This window comes from Hyperolius riggenbachi, chromosome 6 (genome assembly GCF_040937935.1).
Source record: "Hyperolius riggenbachi isolate aHypRig1 chromosome 6, aHypRig1.pri, whole genome shotgun sequence".
NCBI lineage: Eukaryota > Metazoa > Chordata > Amphibia > Anura > Hyperoliidae > Hyperolius > Hyperolius riggenbachi.
Genome location: NC_090651.1, coordinates 370,615,007 through 370,629,213, shown reverse-complemented (window position 1 = coordinate 370,629,213; position 14,207 = coordinate 370,615,007). Strand labels below are relative to the sequence as shown.

Here is a 14,207-nt window from a genome sequence, read left to right as displayed (position 1 = left end):
TCTCACGTCTTCGCTGGAGTGCAGTCCTGTGCTTCGGCCCATCCGCTCACCACTCACTCTAGTGCCCAGCATCTCCTACCACATGTAGTGTGATTACACGGGACATGAGGAGAGCCGGCACTAGAGGGAGCAGAAAACAGACATGATGGTCGCACAGGCACAGCACTGGACTCCAGAGGGGAGGTTAGAGCACAGTTAGTGGGACAAGTGGACCAAGGGCGGAACAAAGGGAGAGAGGAGGTGCAGGCAGAGTGGGACAGAGAAAGAGGGAAACACACAGAGCCAGATCATCCACAAGGCAACTTAGGCAGGTGCCGAGGGCCTGGAGAGAGTCTAGGAGCCCGGTTTATGCTAGCCCCAACAAATCTTGCCAAAAAAAGGTAGGTGGCAATCAAGAGTGGGACCAAAGTCATTGCTTACCTAGGGCACCATTTCACCTTAATCCTTTTCTGGATGCACAGGGGGTCAGAGGTGACACAGGGTGACTGAAGGTGGCACAAGGAGACAGGAGGAGGCACAAAGTGAGACAGAAGGAGGCACGGGGGACAAAAGGAGACATAGGGGGACAAAGGTGGCACTGGGGGCTGAAGGAGGCACAAGGGGACAGAAGGAGGCACAAGGGGACAGAAGGAGGCACAAAGGTGGACAGAAGGATACTCAAACACACGTGGGGGCATGGCTTCAGTCGGGAGGTGTGGCTTAGTTCTGGAGTGGAGCTTAGTTTGGGGAGGGGCTTCATCAGGGGCATGGTGCCCCCCAGGAACAATGGCACTCCAGGCAGTGGCCTGGAATGGCTATGCCTAAAAATGTACCTGCTGTCTTCTAACAGTAGATGATATCCTGAAACTGTACTGACTAGAGAAGAAGAATATTATCCCTTTTTCCACAAAGGCATCACACACAATCCACAATGTAAACTTCTTTTCCAGGGAGCCATTGTGGCTGTGACAGGAGATGGTGTCAATGACTCCCCCGCCCTGAAGAAGGCTGACATTGGAGTGGCCATGGGCATCGCTGGGTCAGACGCAGCCAAGAATGCAGCCGACATGATCTTGCTGGATGATAACTTTGCCTCCATTGTCACAGGAGTGGAACAGGGTAAGAGGATAATGAAAGCCTAATCTTTTTACATTCATTGGTCACCAAGTGTCAGTGTATCATTGTCCCATGATTCTCGTCACCGTTACATAGTTGCATAGTTCGTTTGTTTGAAAAAGGACATTCGTCCATCAAGTCCAACCAGGAAAAAAATAAATAAGTAATACCCGTATATACTCGAGTATAAGCCGACCCCCAACTTTTACCCTTAAAAAAAACTGGAAAAATGTTTGACCCGAGTATAAGCCTGGGGTGGCAAAAGCCACAACACCACACACAGCTATAGCCGGCCACTACCATATATTAGAAAAGCAGCATAAATTCAGCAGATTGCAATAATAAGCCAGAACATAAGCCTACAATGGAGATGGACATGCAAAGAACTCCTGATGCAGAGTGTAAGCTGGCATAAAAATAAAGCAAGGAATGCAGAGCCACATAGTCATGTATGTAAAACTTGATATAAGAATACAAGGATTCTCACCACTCAGTAGACGCTGTCCCTGTATGCCTTCCAAGGCTACAACTCCAGATGAGGATAGCTGGGACCTCCCATGGAAATGTCCAGTGTGTGGTCTCCCTCGGATAATGCACCACTGTGCATATAGTGGGGGCACTGTGGGGGTTACTCAAAGAGTAGTAACTTGAGCATAAGCTGAGACCCCCACTTTTGAGCCACTTTTATTGGCCCAGAAATTAGGCTTATACTCGATTATATACAGTAAATTAAAAAAAAATTCAAAAACCACCACGCTGAACCTGTAAATATCCCAGCTTATCCAGGGGAAGGCAAAAAAACCTTAAAAAGCCTGGGCCAATTAGCCTTAAAAGGGAAAAATTCCTTCCCGACTCCAGATGGCAGTCAGATAAATGCCTGAATTAACTCTTCCTGGATTTATCTAATAATTATAGCCGTGGATGACCTTTAATGCAAGGAAAGCATCCAAGCCCTCTTTAAATGCAGATATAGAGTTTGCCATAACTACTTCCTGAGGTAAGATGTTCCAGATTTTAACCACTCTCACTGTGAAGGACCCCTTTCTATATAGATGGCAAAACCTTTGTTCCTCCATATGCAAATCATGTCCCCTTGTCCGTCGTACAACCCTAGGAACAAAAAGCTCATCTGCCAAGCTTTTGTTTCACCCTCTGATGTATTTATACATGTTAATCAGGTCACCTCTCAGTTTGTCCAACCTTTCTTGGTAAGTGAGATCTTCCATCCCTCTGATTAGTTTAGTTTGCCCGTCTTTGTACCCGTTCCAGAAGGTCAATGTCCTTTCTATAGTGTGTGGCCCAAAACTGTATTCCATACTCCAGATGTGGCCTCACAAGTGATTTATACAGAGGGAGTAGTATACTAGCATCTCGAGATATTATTTCCCTTTTTATGCATCCCAGCCCATTGTTAGAACCAGCCCTGTTTAGTAGCCCTCTGTGTGGTCTGCTGTGACCTTGGCTGCAACTTTTTGCCCCCTTATCGGCAAAAAATTGTGTGGTATTTTCTGCTCAAGTTTAATGGATCACTGATGTTCTGCAATGTTGGAGAACCTTCACACGTCAAGCCCTCTGATGTATTTTTACAAAACATTCAGGAATTACTATTGTTAAAACTTTTAACTTGCTTTATGCTCTCCCTTCCAGGACGCCTCATCTTTGACAATCTGAAGAAGTCCATTGCCTACACCTTGACCAAGAACATTCCAGAACTGGCCCCCTATCTGATCTACATTACAGCTAGTGTTCCCCTCCCCCTGGGCTGCATCACCATCCTTTTCATCGAGCTGTGCACTGACATCGTGAGTATTTCATGACCTCTTACTTCCCATCTAATCATCTGTAATCCAGGAACATACGGTCATCACTCATAGGACGGGATTCTGTGAGCTAATCCTCACTGTGCTGACAAGTCTGTTCTATTAAAGTGAACCCTGAGGTGAAAATAAACTGATGATATTAAACAATTATATTTATCCTCCTAATCCTAAACATGACTTTTTAAAGTATACCATTTTTTCCCTTTATATTTAAACATTTACAAAGTAGGTTGAATGTTTTACTGGCTCTAATCAGTGGCAGCGTATTAAGTGTACCAGAGTAAGAAAAAGGTCATGTATTTTATCTCTCCCTGTACTCTGAAGTTGTATTCTGCCAGGAAAATGTTTATGGCTGTAACTTGCTCATCAATAAGTTCACTATATTTCCGACAAGCTACCGGCAAGACAGAAGCTGTCACTTCCATGCCTAGAAATTAACTCATTCAGGCAGCAAAATAAAACAAGTCATTAATATGTTTTGCACTGTACATACACGTTTATCTCATCATGTCACATATCGCCTCGGTTACACTTTAAGTCCTAAATTCTCTCCTAGAGCCGGTGCGGTGCGTGTTTGCAGGGCCGGTTCTTGATTTTTTGCCACCTGAGGCAAACTTGAGGATGCGTCCCTCCTCCCCCTCCCGAATGATCGCACAGCACCCGCCAGAGGAAGGGGAGGGGCAGCTGCTCGCTGGATTTCTCTCCTCCCTGGGTCCCCCTCCGGGGTTCTCCTCCCCCTCCATGCAGAACAGCATCGGCAGCGTAAAGGCACCTACTTCCAGCCGACGGCGGGTCTCCCCTGTGATGTGTCCGCAGCCGCTGGGTCTCCCTGTGATCTGCCCTTCGTAACCACTGCACATCTACTTCCTGCAGCAGAGACAGGAAGTAGATGAGCAGCTATAGAGGCTAGATCACAGGTAGACCCAGCGGCTGCAGGCACATCACAGGGGAGACCAGGCGGCTGGACGTAAGTGCCTTTATGCTGCTGCTGCTGTTCTGCATGGAGGGGGAGGAGAGAACCGGAGGGGAACCCTAGAAGAGGTAGGGTGGGGGGCGGGATGCCACTCTGACACTGACGCCGCCCTGAGGAAGTGGCATCACTCGGCGTCATGGGCGGCCCAGGGCTGGGAGTTTGCTGCAGTTCTGATCCCTTTAGTAAATTTACTTACTGTACTTAATGGAGGTAAATAGGTAATGTCTTTTTGTGAATTTTCACAAAACAATGGCTGCAGTTTTAGCCTGGAAGACGAGATGGAAATACACATTTTGCTTTCAATTCACATTCTAAATGGAATTTCTTCTCTTGGGTTAGTTCCCCTCTGTGTCGCTGGCCTACGAGAGAGCGGAGAGCGACATTATGCACCTGAAACCCCGAAACCCTCGCCGGGACCGGCTAGTGAATGAGGCCCTCGCTGTCTACTCTTACTTCCAGATCGGTGAGTTTCTACAGAAGCCAAATGGCATGTTGCGGCCTTTCATTATGCACTGATGATAATGTCTGCCTGGAAGGTTTATGGGCAACAGGCACGTTAAACGCATAAAATCATTTCCACTTTTGCCACAGGTGTAATCCAGTCATTCGCTGGGTTTGTAGACTACTTCACTGTCATGGCCGTGGAAGGCTGGTACCCGAAATATTGCCTGGGTCTGCGTGCCAACTGGGAAAACCAACACCTACAGGACCTGGAGGACAGCTACGGGCAGCAATGGGTGAGCCACATCATTACATGTCATGAATTAATGAATGATAACTATGTCCAACTCTACTCCTGTTATCAAGTGAGCACGGTGCTATATTCACTGCACATCACTTTTTCCACAATTTGGCATGTTACAGCCTTATTCCAAAATGGATTATTTCATTTTCTTCCTCAGAATTTTACACGTAAAAAGCTCGATTCATTCAAGCTGTGCTGCAAAAGCAGTGCAGCTGAACCACTTCCGTACCAGAAGTCCCCTTAAAGGACCACTATCGCAAAAAATTGTAAAATTTTAAATACATAAATGAAAAGTACATTTCTTCCAGAGTAAAATGAGCTATAAATTACTTTTCTCCTATGTTGCTGTCACTTACAGTAGATTGTAGATATCTGACAGAAATGACAGGTTTTGGACTAGCCCATCTCATCATGGGGGATTCATGGGGTTTTCTTTATTTTCAAAAGCACTTGGTGAATGGCAGTTGCTCAATCCTACTGCCAAAATAGTGTGCAAGTGAGAATGGGGCAGTCAACATCTTTGTATATGTCTTTTGCAGGGAGTGCTTTTGTAAAGAATAAATATAATACTAAGAATTCCCCATGAAGAGATGGACTAGTCACAATCTTGTCAGTTCAGTTAGATTTCTACTAATTAATGTAAGTGACAGCAACATAGGAGGAAAGTCATTTATAGCTCATTTTACTCTGGAAGAAACATCCTTCTTATTCGTATGTGTTTACATGTATTTTACATTTTAAAATATTTCGCAATAGTGGTTCTTTAGGGTCCGGAGATTGCTGGTACTGTAAACAGCTGCCTCCCGACGAAGCGCCGCAATAATCCGACGCTCCCGCCATTCACACCGTTCTATCCCTGCCGCAGGTCGCTCTCTCTGCCGTCCCTATGACAGCAGAGCGGTGTGCGCCAGTCAGGAGCCGGTTTCATTGGTTCCTGACCCTGTCACTCAATGAAGCCAATTGGATTGGCTTTCAGTGATGACAGGGCCAGGAGCCAATGAAAACGGCTCCTGACTGGCTCACAGAGCTCTGCCGTCATAGAGATGGCAGGGCGAGTGTATTGCGGCGGGGAGAAAACAGAGCGATAGGCGGTATCGGCGGTGATGCACGATTTAGCAGGACGTTGAATCTACATCCAGTCAGAGCAGCAGCACCACCTGCTGGACATAGATTCAACATGCATAGGTCCAGAACCAGTTAATAAGAGGAGTGGGAGCACAGCGCACGCTATGCTGCGGTAGTGCGCTGGTAACTTACGCCGCTAACTAACAGCCGCTCCACTTGTCCTGCCCTGAGCTCAGGTCCAGTGGCTTTATAGTGAGTGATCCTGGCACATTGATTGGCCCAATAGGCTGACTGTCACTTGACAGGATCGCGTCGATTAAAGCCACTGGACCAGCCGGGGCTCAGGGTGGGTTCAGTGGAGCGTCAGTTAGTTACAAGGTGCACATAAGTTACCAGCACACGCTACCCTGCACTACCGCAGCATAGTGTGCACAGAGCTTGCGCTCCTCTCATGAAGCTGCACTACTTTAGCAGCGCAGCTTGATGAATCAAGCCCAAAACCCCATAATGACAACGTGAAAACAGTTCACTTGAGACGTTTGCAAATTTATTAGAAACTAGTAGACCTAAGTCCGTTTAAAAACGGGCTCTAGGTCTGTCATCGCTGCCACATGCCAGCGTGCATGCCACATGCCAGCGCGCATGCACACACCGCACGTGCACACACGCCCATCCGGCCCCCTGGCTTGTCCTGCTCTTGTCCCGGGGTGTCCCTAAGGCACACGCGCAGTAGCGCAAATGCACAGACACACACACACAGGGACAGTCACAGGACTCAAGACACAGAGGGATTATTAGGTAGGATTAAAAAACAATTGAGAAAGCACATGTATATAAGTATTTACAGCCTTTGCCATGAAGCTCAAAATTGAGCTCAGGTGCATCCTGTTTCCCCGGATCATCTTTGTGATGTTTCTGCATCTTACTTGAAGTCCATCTGTGGTGAATTCAGTTGAATGGGGGTGATTTGGAAAGACACACACCTGTCTATATAAGTTCTCACAGCTGACAGTTCATGTCAAAGAACAAACTAAGCATGAAGTCAAAGGAATTGTCTGTAGACCTCTTTGTTTCCAGGCACAAATCTGGGGAAGGTTGCAGAAACATTTCTGCTGCTTTGAAGGACCCAATGAGCACAGTGGCCTCAATCATCTGTAAGTGCAAGAAGTTCAAAACCACCAGGACTCTTCCTAGAGCTGGCCGGCACTCTAAACTGAGCAATCATGGGAGAAGAGACTTAGCGGTGGTAGTACCATGCTATGGGGATGTTTTTCAGTGGCAGGAACTGGAAGACTAGTCAGGATAAAGGGAACGGTGACTGCAGCAATGTACAGAGGCATCCTGGATGAAAACTGCTCCAGAGCCCTCTTGAACTCTGACTGGGGCAACAGTTCATCTTTCAGTAGGACAATGACCCTGAGCACACAGCCAAAATATCAAAGGAGTGGCTTCCGAACAATTCTGTGAATGTCCTTGAGTGGCCCAGCCAGAGCCCAGACCTAAATCCTATTGAGCATCTCTGGAGAGATCTTAATATGCCTGAATACCAACTTTTTCCATTCAACCTGATGGAGCTTGAGAGGTGCTGCAAAGAGGAATGGGTGAAAATGCCAAGGATAGATGTTCCCAGCTTGTGGCATCAGGGCCAGATTTAGGCCAAGGCCACCTAGGCCATGGCCTAGGGCACCACAGGAAGGGTACCAAAGCAGCAGGCTAAACTGGTGCAGCATTTACAAGCTTGCAAATGCTGCAATGCGAGTGCCTGACTGCGGTACTCTGCTGCTAGCCGCTTGTGCAGCAACCACCTTGCTTTCTGTGCACGTTTGCATTGTGGCCGGTGGCTATGGACTTGGGCAGCATTGGTGATGGAAAGGAAGAGGAAGCTTCTGCATTGGAGATGAGTGGAGAAATGAGTGACACTGATGGCTGCTGTAGTGTGAAGGCGAGCTGGCTACCTATACTGAAGGGGGGTGGGAAAAGGAGGGATTAAGGGAGCCATCTGGCTACCTATACTGGAGAAAAAGGGGGAGGAGTCATCTGGCTACCTATACTGGAGGGGGGTGGCTGGTGACAATGACCTTGGGCGGTAGAGTACAAATCCGGCCCTGTGTGGCATCATATTCAAAAAGACTAGAGGCTGAAATTGCGATCAAAGTATCAAAGTATTGAGCAAAGGCTGTGAATACTTATGTACAGGTGATTTCATAAATTTGCCAAAACCTCAAGTAAACATTTTTCATGTTGTCAGTATGGGGTGTTGTGGGTAGAATTCTAGAGGAAAAAGATGAATTTAATCCATTTTGGAATAAGGCTGCAACATAACAAAATGTGGAAATAGTTATGCATCGAGAATAATTTCTGGATGCATTGTACATATTTATAAATTCGGTAACCGAATTTGGTGGCTTAAAGGAATCATCAGCCAAAGTATAAAAAAGCTTATTCACTTACCTGGTGCTTTTTCCAGCCCCTTGCAGCTGACATGTCCCACGCTGCAGCTCCGCTCTCCGCCGCCGGCCCAGGGTCCCCGCACAGCGTCTCGCCAGGCGTCCTTTCCGCTGCCAATCAAGGCCACGTTGTCCGGGGCTTACTGTGTAGACGCAGTGCTTCACACAGGCACAGTAAAGACGACCTCGAGGTTGTCCTCTGTACCGTGCAGGGACCCCGGGCCAGTGGCGGAGAGCAGAGCGGCCAGCGTGGGACAGTCGGTTGCAAGGGGCTGGAGAAAGCCCCGGGCAAGTAAATCAGCATTTTTATACCTTGGCTGATGACTCCTTTAAGAAGATATGTGCTGGCCGCTGTTAAGTATCGGTCAGGTGCCATTTTGAAACACCAACCTTCATACCTATTATTTTTCAGACCTTCAGCCAGCGTTTGTACCAGCAATACGTCTGCTACACGGTCTTCTTCATCAGTATTGAGGTGTGCCAGATCTCTGACGTGCTGATCAGAAAAACACGGCGTCTTTCCGTCTTCCAACAAGGGTTCTTCAGGTAAAAGCCGCAGGCCTTCATAGCATTACAGGTCTATAGCTGAAGTGAAAGTCCATTTATAATATAAATGGTATCATCCTGACTCAAAACTTCTTACTGAGGAATAAGCTCGGCACACTGCTAAGACTAACGTACACATTGTTTGAGCTTCTTTACCATGTTTACACACCTCCATTCCTTGGTGATCTTAACATGGATGGACAGACTAAAAATGTGAAGAAATGCTGCCAATCAATCAGTCAGGACAGATGCGGAATAGAAGTAACACAAGGACTTTGTGTTACTTCTTTTCCACACCTGCCCTAACTGATTTGTGCAGCTTATTGCTCATGCAGGGAAAAAAAATCTGAGCAGCCTGTACTGCAAACGCTCTACAGATTCTAGGCTTGCAAAAATCTGCACATAGTGATTTCAGTTATTCCTGAAAATGCATAGCTAGTTCCACATAACATTTTTTTTTTTAATATTGCTAAATTACAAAAAGTGTTGTGCATTGTTGATATATGTTTATTGTAAATTTTAGTGAAAGTTAAATCTTCCTTTAGGCCTCTTACACAGTAAGACGTTGCGTTTGATGCGACATTAAGGTCGCATAACGTGCCCCTAATGCAACGCATTGAAAGACTATAACTTGGACGTTATTTAGCCTTGCGTTTGGTGCGCTGTTTTCATCGCACAGTGATAGAACAAAAACGTGGCATGCGTTAAAAAAAAAAAAAAAACATTACTGAGCATGTGCAAACAGTCTAACACAGCTAAAAATGTGTATAACGCACAGCATGCAGCACTTTCATTTAACGTGCAGCGTTAGACACCAACGCAACGTGTGCACTGTGAACAGCCCATTAATTTTTCATAGCTGTAAGTTACTGTGCGTTGTATGTTGTTGTAATGTGCGATTTTAACGTTGCACTGTGAAAGAGCTCTTAACCCTCCTGGCGGTTAATTTTTTTTGCCAAATTGGCAAAAATCCTTTTTTTTTTATTTTTTTTTTGTGTTTCATGTAAAGCTACCAGAGTGGTAGCTACATGAAACACCACTAGAGGGCGCATGTGGCCCTCTAGTGCGATCGTCGCCGGCATCAATAGCAAACAGGGGAACGCGTATATAACGCGCTCCCCTGTTTGGCTTCTCCTGTTGCCATGGCGATGATCAGAATGACGTCATGGACGTCAGCCGACGTCCTGACGTCAGACACCTCCGATCCAGCCTATAGCGCTGCCCGGAACTCATTGGTCCGGGCAGCGCAGGGCTCTGGTGGGGGGGGGCCCTCTTGCGCCGCTGTGTACGGGCGATCGCCGCAGGGCGGCGGCGATCGAGCTGTACGCGCGGCTAGCAAAGTGCTAGCTGCGCGTACAGCATTTTAAATGGAGCAAATCGCTCCACCAGGGGCTGAGATATCTTCCTGCGCGGCATAGCCCGAGCTCAGCTCGGGCTTACCGCCAGGAACAAGCGACACCCATGCTAACCTAGAAATAAAAAACACATATATAAGTAGATAAATACTACTTCTACTTGCATAACAGATGTATTGTGCTATCCACATAAGGATTCCTGTGAATTTTATAAAGGAAAAGCAGAAAATCCTATTCTAGGCAGTGGCCATCTTGCCAAGCTAACACTGACATCATATCCTCCCTGACTCTTGTTTTCCCCCCTCCCTTCTCTTGCTCATTATGTATTGATTAGCTGCCCTCCTGCCAGAGTCTTCAGACACTCCCACTGAAGTGTATACTAGGAACTGCACTGTCTTTTTTTATTGACACATCCAATCACTGAGTCACCTCAGCCTTGCTTGTAAACAAAAGTAATCAGAGGGTGTTTCAAATAGGCAGCTAGGCAGGGAAATAAATGGAAGAGGAGGAATATATTATAGATAAAAATAACCCCCAGCATTCAACTCTTTGGCACTGTTTGGCACTAGGGCCAGTGCTCCTAAAGTATGTGATAACTCCAAACCATAACAGCAGAAAAAGTTTTGCAAGTTTTGAATACAGGATTAGCATCTTTATCACTTCATACACTCAGACCAGTTGCTGTTGAAATTTGATTTTTATGGTGACAATCCCGCTTTAAATAGACCAGTCATATGACTTTAAAGTAAACCTGTCTCACTCTCCTTACAAAATATGACTCTTCCCGAACAACACTGCCACATAGCAGGTAGATTGAAAAGGGTGTTCAATCCTTCCTTTGTAGACTTTGTGACTGTCTTTTTGTGTAATATTACACCAGTCATATGACTTTAAAGTAAACCTGTCTCACTCTCCTTACAAAATATGACTCTTCCCTAACAACACTGCCACATAGCAGGTAGATTGAAAAGGGTGTTCAATCCTTCCTTTGTAGACTTTGTGACTGTCTTTTTGTGTAATATTAGCATCCTTAATTATAAAGCAAAAACCAATTAAAGTGAACCTTTAAGGATACATATGGGCCAATCTGAAAAGGAAAGGCTTTATGCACCTGGGGCTTCTTCAGGCCCCTAGAAGTGTCTCTGTCCAGCGCCAACATCCCCTCTGTAAGATCCCAACCCCTGGCTGAGTCCTGATCTTCTGCGAAAGCTCCCCTTTCGTAATCACGCTCCCATACCCGGGAGCACTTGCACAGTCCAGAGAAACTTGAACTACGCAAGTGCAGACTGCTCCCGTGCACTGGAGTGTGATTACTAGAGGCTGCACACTCACACACGCAGAAGACCTAGACCGAGTCGCGAGTCAGGAATAGTGTTGTTTGAACACCCAGATGTTCGGCATATTCAGCCGAACACCGAACCCTGTTGAAGTCTATGAGGACCGAGCCGTGGGGGGCCGCAGAGCTGGAGGGGGTAGCGGGCAGGAAGGGGGTATTGGGCACAGTGGCATCACTTCCTGCACTTACAATACAGTGGGCGGCATTGCAGGAAGTGACGTCAGTGGAACGCACGCTGGAACCGGAAGAGGTGAGTGATCCCCGTCCGTTACCTCTTAATAGTAGTGGTTGCTACTTAACTTTTTAAAGCTGGAGGGGAGCGGAGGTCGGGGGACCCAGGTGAGGGAGGGGGGGTCCATCCCCCCTCCCCGCCGCTAGGCCCAATTCCCCCTTCCTGCCCGTTACCCCTCCAGCTGGGCGCCCGGCCCCCCCGCACCACTGTTCGGCAGAGCACCATGAGGTGCTCGGATGGGTTCGAGCAGAACCCAAACACCCTGATATTCGGGGAATAACAAACAGTGTCGAACACTGTTCGATCAACACTAGTCAGGAACTTACAGAGGAGCTGGAGGAAGCCTGGGGCAGAGCAAAACTTTGGCGCTGGACAGAGACACTTCTAGAGTCTGGAAGAAGCCCCAAGTGACTAAAGCTTTTCTTTTCCAGATTGGCCTCATGTATGCTTTATATATATATATATATATATATATATATATATATATATATATATATATATATATATATATAATCGTTTTATTGAATAATTAATAAGTATGCATACAGGCATTATGCAGAACTCATGTATGCTTTAAAGTGATCCCGAGGTGAAAATAAACTGATGAGATGGACAATTGTATTTATCCTCCTACTCCTAAAAATGACTTTTTTAGATATCCCATGGTCTTTTTTTATATTTAAACATTTACAAAGTATATTGAATGTTGTATTGTGTCTGCTCGATAGGCAGTCTATTAAGTGTCCCAACGTTAAAATACATTAACTATTGACCCTTTTTATCTCTCCTCTGCCCTCAGAAGTTGTTTTCTGCCAGGAAAACTTTTATGGTTGTAATTTGCTTATCAGTGAGGTTTACTATATTCCCGACAAGGTACCAACAAGACAGAAGCTGTCATTTCCATACCTGAAAATTAACTCTTTTAGGCAGCAAAAAAGATGAACAGCCTGGTTATTAATGTTTTGCACTGTATATACACGTTTATCGCATCATGTTGCCTCGAGTACACTTTAAGTGAAAATAAGCTGATGATATAAACAATTGCATCTATCCTCCTGCCAAAAATGACCCCCCTTTTTTTAAAATATCTAACAGTTTTATGTTTTGTTTAAAAACTTAGGTTAAAATTTTTAAAAAGTAGATTATTTTATCTCTACTCAATGACACTGTGTTTCTGTGTCTCAGAAAGCTAAAATGTATGAACTATTGACCTTTTTTATCTATCCCCTGCTCTCAGAAGCTGTTTTCTGCCAGGAAAGTATTTTATGGCTGTAATTCCTTATCAGAGAGGACCCTTTTACACTTAATGCATTTTAATGCATTACGTTTTGGCAGAATGCTTTTTTGTGCATGCCAAAATGCATTGCGCGCAACCCATTAAAATGCATTAAGTGTAAAAGCGCCCTGAGGGACCCTGTAATACAACTGGAGAGAAACTGTCAGTTCCATAGCTGAATATTAATTATTTTTGGCAGAAAAAGAAGAAAAGGAACACAGCAGAGTTGTATGTTTGTCACTGTGCATACTCCTTCTCATTCTCTCATGATGTCACTTAACCTCCCTGGCGGTAAGCCCGTGCTGAGCACGGGCTATGCCGCGCAGGGGGATTTCTCAGGCCCTGCTGGGCCGATTTTGATATTTTTTTTTTTTGCAGCACGCAGCAAGCACTTTGCTAGCTGCGTGTGCCCTCTGATCGCCGCCGCTCCCGCTCCCCGCGCCGTGAGGCCCCCCAGACCCCGTGCGCTGCCTGGCCAATCAGTGCCAGGCAGCGCTGAGGGGTAGATCGGGTCTCCCAATGACATCACGACGTCGGTAACGTCATGCCGCCCGTCGCCATGGCAACGAGGGAAGCTCTCCAGGAGATCTCGTTCTCCGATCGCCGGAGCTGAGCAGCGGCTATCATGTAGCGAGACTTTGTCTCGCTACATAAAAAAAAAAAAAAAAAAAGACTTTGCTGCCCCCCTGGCGGATTTTTAATAAACCGCCAGGAGGGTTAAGGTTCCCTTTACAGGAAAACTGAAGCGAGTAGGATGTGGAGGCTGCATTATTTATGTCCTTTTAAACAATGCCAGTTGCCTGGCTGTTCTGCTGATGTATTAGGCTGCAGTAGTGTCTGAATCACACCAGAAACAAGCATGCAGCTAATCTTGTCAGATCTGACAATAACGTCAAAAACACCAGATCTGCTGCATGCTTGTTCAGGGGCTATGGCTAATAGTATTAGAGGCAGAGGATCAGCAGGACAGCCGGGCAACTGGTATTGCTTAAAAGGAAATAAATATAGCAGCCTCCCATATTCCTTTCACTTCAGGTGTCCTTTAAGCGATGTTAAACATGAAATAAAGTCTGAATGAAGATGTACAGTACCGTGGATAATGCAAGTCCTGCAAAAATGAATAGTAATTACAATAGCTCTTCCTCTCCTCTCCTAGGAATAAAGTTCTGGTGATCGCTATTGTCTTCCAACTGTGCTTGGGTAACTTCCTCTGTTATTGCCCCGGGATGCCCAACATTTTTAACTTCATGCCCATCCGGTAAGAAAAAAACATCTGTAATTCTTATTATTTATTGTATTTATAAAGTGCCAACATAT

The 14,207-nt window shown here is 45.9% G+C and overlaps 1 protein-coding gene across 1 annotated transcript in view; it reads left to right on the top strand.

Annotated features, from left to right (window-relative positions):
• Window positions 1-14,207, top strand: part of ATP4A (ATPase H+/K+ transporting subunit alpha) — a 76,664-nt gene that overhangs the window by 43,369 nt on the left and 19,088 nt on the right. Inside the window, exons 16-21 of the mRNA XM_068243253.1 lie at window positions 930-1,098; window positions 2,743-2,897; window positions 4,228-4,351; window positions 4,480-4,625; window positions 8,558-8,691; window positions 14,047-14,148. Of these exons, the coding sequence (XP_068099354.1) occupies window positions 930-1,098; window positions 2,743-2,897; window positions 4,228-4,351; window positions 4,480-4,625; window positions 8,558-8,691; window positions 14,047-14,148 (830 nt within the window). The remainder of the gene's footprint in view (window positions 1-929; window positions 1,099-2,742; window positions 2,898-4,227; window positions 4,352-4,479; window positions 4,626-8,557; window positions 8,692-14,046; window positions 14,149-14,207) is intronic.